Raw genomic sequence first — 7,779 nt, forward strand, 5'->3', positions numbered from 1 at the left:
ACGTGCCTGTATCCGATCTGGGATACAGGCAGGGAGAGGGAGAGGGAGAGGGAGAGGGAGAGAGGAGGGAGGAAGGAAAAGAGGAAGGGAGGGAGGGAGAGGACAGATGAAGAGACAGCTGTAGTTAAGATCTTCATTCACAGAGGAAGGAACTGACACACACAGATCGAAGGTTAAGTTCAGTCACCCTGCAGGGTCATTTTGGCAACAGGTGTTACAGACAGATGACATATCATGTTTCAGGGCAGGACATAGCAGACTTCTTGCAGATCCAGTATTTCTTAATTGTACATGGGGCATCATTCCAGCCGTCGCCTCTGAACTCTGCACAGTCTTCTTCCTGATCGTTGTTGGGCTCTCCACTGTTCCAGTATTTCCTGAAACTGCAAAACCAATTGTGATGGTTTGAATGACAATGGCTCCCACAGCCTCATACGTTTGAGTGCTTGTCCCCAGTAGGTACAGCTGTTTGGGAAGGATTAGGAGGTGTGGAATTATTGGAGGAGGTGTGTTACTGGGGGTGGGCTTTGCAGTTTTAAAAGGCCACACCATTCCTAGCTAGGTCTTTGTCTTGTGCTTATGGATTAAGATGTGAACTCTTAGCTACTTCTCCAGCAGTATGCCTGCTTTCCTGCTGCCATGCTCCCTGTCATGATGGTCATGAACTCTAACCCCCTAAAACCATAAGTGCCAGTTAAATGCAATTTACTACACTAACTTTCTAGTGAGCATCAGGTCCACTGTTTCTGCCTTCCCAGTGCTGAGAATACATGCACATGCCCCAAACACTTGGCTTTCTTTTGTGGGTTTAGGGGATGGAATCAGGTCCTCATGGTTGCACCACATGAGGGCTAGCTTTCACTGTCAACTTAATGCAACTTACGGTCAACTGAAAAGACAGTCTTAGGGATTACCTATATTGGGTTGGCCTGTGGGTGTGTCTGTGGAGGATTTTCTTAGTTATATTTAAGAGATGTGGAAAAGCTGAACATACTGTGGGAGCACCCACTGCCTAAGCAAGGGGCCCTGAATTGTGTAAGAGGAGAAAAATCCAGCATGGACCAACCTGGAACCCCATGGATTCTCCATAATGGCCAGTCCTAAGCCTGGAACACAGCTATAGTCATTTGTTCCCATGGACACCAGAATAAGAGTTCTTGCCTTCAACCTCCCAACTCCCACCCCGATCCCACAGCTTTTGACAGGACCAGGTACTTCCTTCTGTGATGCCTATGACATGAGGTCTGTCCCTGCATTTGGGATCTGTGAGTATAACAAGTAATGTTTCCCATGGTGACAAGAAAGTTTACTACCAGTGGTGGTTTATACTAATCATCCACTTGATAGAATCTAGGGTCATCTAGGAGATGAGTCTGCATGTCTGTGAGAGAGTTTCTAGATTATATTATAGAGGTAGGAAGATCCAGCCTTAATGCTGACAACACTTTTCCATGGGCTGGGACCTAAGTTTATAAAAAGGGTAAAGTAGTGATCTAGAAAGATTGCTTAATACATAAAGTACTTTCTTCATAGGCTTGAAGACCTGTGTTTGGATCCCCACACCCATCTAGCAGCTGTGTGCTTATAACCCCAGCACTGTAGGGTGGGGTACAGAGATAGGAGGGTCCCTGAGTTTGCTAATCAGCCAGCCTATCTCAGTAACAAACTCCAGGCTCTGTGAGAAACTCTGTCTCAAACTATCAGGTAGAATACAATCTGCAAAGATAAGAGAGGTTGGTTTCTGCTCCTATTCTCACACATGTGCACATATACCAACTCCACACATGTACACATGCACCCATCCCATACATGAACACACGCACCCACCCTACACATGTGCAATGAACTCACCCCACACTTGTGCACATGGACCCATCCCCACATACGTGTACACCCCACATGTATACACATACAATAGAGAAAATAGGCTGGGTCTGTTTCATTCTGCTTGTTTTTAAGCATTCATTTCTCTTCCTCTGCTTCCTGACTATAGCTGCAGTGTGACTAGCTTCCTCAAGCTCTTGCCAGCATGCCTTTGCCATCATGGATTGTACCCTCAAACTGTGAGCCAAATTAATCATTCCTTACATTGATTTTATCAGCTGTTTAGTTACAGCAATGAGAATACACTATCACATAGATTTTCTGTTAATATACTACATTTAAATGACTCCTGTAGGCTGCAATCCCTCCTCCATCTCTGACTGTGGATTTCCGTGCACTTGGCATCTTATCAGCATATGGTCATGAAGAGCTCCTTTCCCCATGAGTAAATGTCTTTTATGGCTAGAGAGCTAGGGTATGGAGACACATCCAAGAAAGAACTCTAGCCAACGTTTGCTAACGCCACCTATTGTGGTTTGAGTGTGATGTCTTCCATAGGCTCAGTGTTTGAACAGCTGGTTCCTAGCTGGCACCATTCGAGAAGGCTGCGGAACCTTTAGGCACTGGAGGAAGCACATCTCTGGGGTGGGCCTTAAGCTTTATAGTCTGGCCTACTTGTTTACTCTCTGCTTCCTGGCTGCTGTTGCCATGTGACCCACTACCTCAGCTCCTGCTGCCATGCCATCCCCACCATAAGAACTATGCCCCCTGGATCCGTGAACCAGGTAAATAGTTTCTTCCTTAAGTTATCTTTTTCACAGTAACAGAAGTAAGTGACACACCACCCAGTGCTATAAGCTGCTCCCCTTCCCCTGGATCTACCTGAACAGCAGATGTGAGCCATCCACCCAGTGCCATTTGCCTTCATGCTTCAGGTCTGACAGTCCCATCCAGGCATAGCCTTTCTCTTTAGAAGTCTGTTGCAGGAAACTCTGGAGGGACAGAGAAGCAGTCAGGTGGTGGCTACATACCTTGTATTCCATGTATTGCTCTCCTGCCCTAACTCTCAGCAGGAAGTTCTGCTTGCAGTCTGATATTCAGCTTTCCAAGGTACCACGAGGTCTCATGGCTTCCACATCTGTATCCTGTTTGCTCTGGACCTCCTCTCACGACACACGTTAATATTGCCTATCTGTCTGCCTTATGAAGGGTGCTGCGCATGGCCAGATGGATTAATTCACCACTGGGTACAAATGCTGAAGTCAGATTGTACCAGTTTTTCATTTTTGATCATACACTGGACCTTCTTTGAGCTCTGCATTGAGGGATGTCCCATTGGTAACTTGAATTTCAGGATGGCAACATTTATGTGAGAGGAATTGGCAAATGCTAGATATTGGACTTTTTAAAAAGCCCAATAAAGGAAGTCATTCAGTGCTTTCCAGTGTGCCAATAGAAACCATTTACATTTTGTGTGTTACCTAGGGCACCCACTCATGTTCAGATGCTGTATAATGGTGGTGGTGGTGAAACACTGCTTGGTATCTTTTTATTTCTACTCTTCTTTTCTTCCCTTTTCATGTGGAGTAAGTAGCACTCATCCACAATCCAACTAGCAAACTGCATCTCCTCAGATGCCTGTGGCCAGGTACATGTACTAGAACAGTTTGGGTCCCTCCAGATGTACCTGCTCATCATCACTTTTGATGACCACTAGCTGGGCATCCAGTTTTCTGCAGGAGGTGACAGAGTCGTTCCAGTTCTGTTGGAACTTGGAGAAGAAGTAACAGTTTCCTTGGAAGAGTGTCCAGTCCCAGGAGCAGGAGCGGCACAGGCGGTCTGTTGGGGGAGGTAGGTCAGGATGGTCATGTACTTGGATGCCTGTATTTCTGTGCCTGCTCAGCTCTCAACCCTAGCAGTGGTTCCTGAGACATAGCATCCAAGGAAGTCATTCCTTTCTCTACTCCCTGAGAGGGTACCTCATACCACAAGAATCCAGAAGTCTTGGACCACCTCCTCAAGACTGGAAGAAGAATAAACTTAGAGTTCAAAATAGATCTTTGTTTGCAGTTTGGCTAACTGAATGTCAACCATGTGCACAGTTCTCTATGGATACCAACTTCCATTTGCCTTAATTTCAACCATTAATTAATTAGCTAATTAATTAATTTATGTGTGTGTGTATGTGTGTGTGTGTGTGTAGTTATGCCCATGCCATAGTACATGTGTGGAGGTCAGATAATAACTTGAGAGAGTGGGTTCTCTCCTTCCGTCTTGGGAGTCACAAGAAGCTAACTTAGATCTTAAGGCTTGATGGCAAGTGGTTGTAACTGCCGAACCATCCTGCCACCTCCTCATTGTTATCTTTACATAAGGTTATCAAATCAAATGAGGAAAATGTGGAGGCTCAGAGCTGGGTAGTAGCTGAAGCCAACCCATGTGACATGGAGATGCTCTGTTGAGTCCCTGGGGGCTCTTGCCTTCTAGTCACTCACTTATTTGAGGCTTTAGCTGGGCCATCTCCTGGTATACCTTCTCCTTTTTTGCCTGTTCTTGTCCTTGGGAGTAGGCAACATTAGAGACTGTAATAAGAAAAGCAATCTGTAATTATTAAACATTTTTTATACACCATGGCCCGAACTTGTCCACCAGGGGCATTAAAAACAAACAAACAAACAAAGTACCATGCTTAATACCTCTTTTTAAAAACTGTAGGTGGGTGTGCATGCACATGTGTGTTTGTGACGGTGGACAAACTGTCACATACTGGAGGAGTCAGGGGATAGACAGCCTTAGGTGTCAGTCCTCACCTTTCACTTTGTTTGATACAGGGTTTCTTGTCCACCACTGCATATGCCAGATTAGCTGGCCTGAAAGTTTCCAGGATTCTCTTGTCTCTGTTGCCCATCTCACAATAGCTAGAGTTACAGAAATATGCCTATCATTTCCTGCTTCACATACGTTCTGGGATCCAAACTCAGGTCCTCATGTTTCTTTGACAAATGATTTTCCAGTGAACCATCTTTCTAAGTGCAGGTTCAATATCTCTTGAAGATGAAGAATTTGATATTCAGAGAAAACGGAATGGCCAAGGGAAGAAGAGCCAAGACCCTCCTCTACCCCAGAGGTGGGAAGGGCTCTCAGAATTTTCTAAAAGTTCCTAAGCTTTAGCCTACCTCTCTCATGGGCCTTGGTACCTAGCTGAAGAGTCTTACCAGGGATCCCCCAACCCTCAGACATGCCTGACCTTTGACAAGGATAGCCAGCAGGAGAATAGCAGAGAGTGTGAGGCAGATCAGCTGCAGCACAAAGGGGCCAAGACCGTGGCACAGATACCCTGCAGAAGAGACAGTGGAAGTTTATCACAGCAGTGTCCCTGACAACTATGATCCATAGACACCAGTACCCTCTTTTCAGATCTGTAGCTCCAACCTCTTTGGCATCCATTTTGCCTGTGTTCCAACCTTCACTTTTCTAGGACTCAAAATTCTTTTCTGACTTAACACTCCCTTAGTTTTATAGTCCAGTCTTTATTTTTTTATTCTTCCTAAGACCCAAGCTTCCAAAACCTCAGTGTCTATGTCTCTCAAATCCTAGTACTTACATTCCTTCCCACTATCTCCGAGGAACATCTCAGCATATCCTTCTTCAGGACCCAGAATCTGACCATTCTAGGTTTTTAGCCTTAACCACCCCAAGACCCAGGAGTCCAGAGCCTCATATTCCACCTTTCCCAGATCCAGGATGATGAATGTCTCCAGAATATAGTTCAGTCCTTCCAGACTCAATCACCCTAAGACTTAAGATCCCAGCTTTTCATCCTTGAACATTTCACGACCCAGTTTGAACCTCTGTCTCCCTACAACCCAGGAGTTCAGTCTCCTAGATGTAGCCACCCAAGGACCCAGGACTCTATAAACACTGATCTCCTACATGTAGAATACCAGGAATATAAACACAATCTCTGCTTAGTAGAGGTGAAGAGTCTGACTTTAACATCTACTTCTATGGGACCCGGGAGACTAGCTCTCAAGCTACATATCCTCAGGATCCAAGATCCTGTTGTCAGTTTCCACCTCCATTGGACTGTGAAGTCCAGTTTTCAGTCTCCAACTCCACAGCACCCCCAGTGTTCTCTTCCTTAAGACTTTAGTGCAATCCACAGCCTCCACCCAGAGGACCAAGGAGTCCAGGGCCAGCATCCATCCTCCACAGGACCCAGAGGTCGAGGCTCCATCCTCCTCTTCCCTCACTCTTCTAGATCCAGACTTTTATTTCCCCCCTCCCCAGGACAGAGACAACCGAGGAAACCTGTCCTTTCCCACTCCTTTTACCTGTAGCTTTCTTGAGGACACAGGGTGGTTGAAATCTGAAGCCTTTGAGGGAGTATCTGGTGCCGCTGGGTATCAGGTGTTCCTCATCTGAATGGACAGAATGTCAGCCAGATCCTTGGCAAACTGAGATGTAAGTTGGCCTCACTGAAACCTTTCCCCAAGTCCCTAGAACCCAAGCCCAGCCTTACCCAGGGAGCCCAGTTGATGTACTCTGCCTTCCTCGGAGCCACTCATCTTTCGCTGCTGTCCCACTGTGCCAGAGACCACTGGAGACAATGGCATCTATTTACCATCCACCGTTGCTCACTCCTTGAATCTATTCTGAGTCAGGAAGCAAAACAAGGAACTGTAAGATGTCAAAGGAAGATGATAGAGGGAAGTGGTAGAGCCTCTGACACACCATTTCACACAACCAGCATTCCTGGAATGGATGGTCATGTAATGGCTCTACCATTCCCAGAAACGTGGTCCTCTCTGATCTGGTAATTTTGCTGTCTTGATCTGAAGGCATCATTACTTTTAGTCCATTTCTGCTGACTTGGGAGAGGCTGTTTGTGATGCTTAGTTCCAACTATGAACTTAACACAACCTAGAATCCCCTGGAAAGAGAGTCTCAGTGAAGGATTGTCTACACTGGGTTGTCCTGTGGGCATGTCCATCAGTGACTGTCTTAAGTTAACTGATGTGGAAAGATCCAGCTCATTATAAGATACACCATTCCCTAGACATAGTGGTCCTGCACTATGTAAGTGTGGAAAACAGAGCTGAGTGCAAGCAAGCATGAATTCATTTCTTTCTGCTCTTGACTGTGGATGTGACTGGTTCTCAAGCTCTTGTTGCCATGACTCCCCACAATGATGGACTGATACCTGGAACTGTGAGTGATATAAGTGATTCCCATATGTACACAGCCTGATACACTGCAAAAATACAGTTTCTTATGGGAATATGTGGGTACTGAAGAAGGGCTCTGTTCTTCCTGGCTTGCCCACTGGTGGTGTGCTAGGGGACCATATTCAGACAGGTGTTACAATCAAGCCCCTCGACTCAGAAGAACAGAAGCCCCTACATTTGATTTCTCTTAATATCCTTAGAACCTATTCCCCAAAGTCTCCCATGCTGGCTAAGCAAGAGACCACCCCAAAGATCAAGAGGTGTGGGTCCCAGGGCTGAGGGGAAAGCACAGGGGCTACAGTGTTTGCCTTGCAAATGTGACAACCTGAATTTGTTCTGCAAAACCCATATCATCTCTGATATGAGGGGATTTCAAACAAGCAGTCCCTGTGCTGAGCCAATAAGAACAGCTGAAGTGTTCCTGTCCCTTCTGACTGAATGCATCAGGAGGCATCAGGGCCAGTCTGGGAAGGCTGATAGCCCAGCTGGCCTCACAGGCTCCCCTCTTCAAACTGCCAGAGTCACACAGTCTGCTACTGCTGGCTGGAATTCAACAGAACCGCGGTAGCAGGAGCAAGCGAGCCCTAGCCTCCAAACAGCCATTCATTTGGTCACTGCTCCCTCTGCTGCCCATTTAGGAAACTGCAACATGATAAGGCTAGGGAAAACTCAGCTCCATCTGAGTTGTTATTGATTCTCTCTCTCTCTCTCTCTCTCTCTCTCTCTC

The 7,779-nt window shown here is 46.2% G+C and overlaps 1 protein-coding gene across 1 annotated transcript; it reads right to left on the reverse strand.

The window, feature by feature from the left end:
- Positions 1 to 33: 33 nt before the first annotated feature.
- On the reverse strand, positions 34 to 6,463 carry LOC114631399 (CD209 antigen-like protein C). Its single transcript, XM_028779727.1, has 7 exons — positions 6,347 to 6,463; positions 6,159 to 6,245; positions 5,072 to 5,161; positions 4,320 to 4,406; positions 3,512 to 3,663; positions 2,707 to 2,816; positions 34 to 383 (listed from the first exon to the last, which is right to left on the reverse strand). Exons 1-7 carry the CDS (start codon positions 6,438 to 6,440, stop codon positions 233 to 235), a joined length of 771 nt encoding a protein of 256 aa, XP_028635560.1. The 5' UTR covers positions 6,441 to 6,463; the 3' UTR covers positions 34 to 232.
- Positions 6,464 to 7,779: the final 1,316 nt, after the last annotated feature.

The sequence above is a fragment of the Grammomys surdaster genome, unplaced genomic scaffold (assembly GCF_004785775.1).
Source record: "Grammomys surdaster isolate TR1022 unplaced genomic scaffold, NIH_TR_1.0 362, whole genome shotgun sequence".
Taxonomy (NCBI): domain Eukaryota; kingdom Metazoa; phylum Chordata; class Mammalia; order Rodentia; family Muridae; genus Grammomys; species Grammomys surdaster.

Bases quoted from the DNA above. Each gene is read 5' to 3' on its own strand.
- LOC114631399 (XM_028779727.1), bottom strand. From the start codon at position 6,440: ATGCCATTGTCTCCAGTGGTCTCTGGCACAGTGGGACAGCAGCGAAAG. The intron at 4,407-5,071 runs GTCAGGCATGTC...TTCTTATTACAG, and splicing joins GCTGGCTATCCTTGTCAAAG to TCTCTAATGTTGCCTACTCC. The intron at 3,664-4,319 runs GTGAGTGACTAG...CTCCCCCAACAG, and splicing joins CCAGCTAAAGCCTCAAATAA to ACCGCCTGTGCCGCTCCTGC.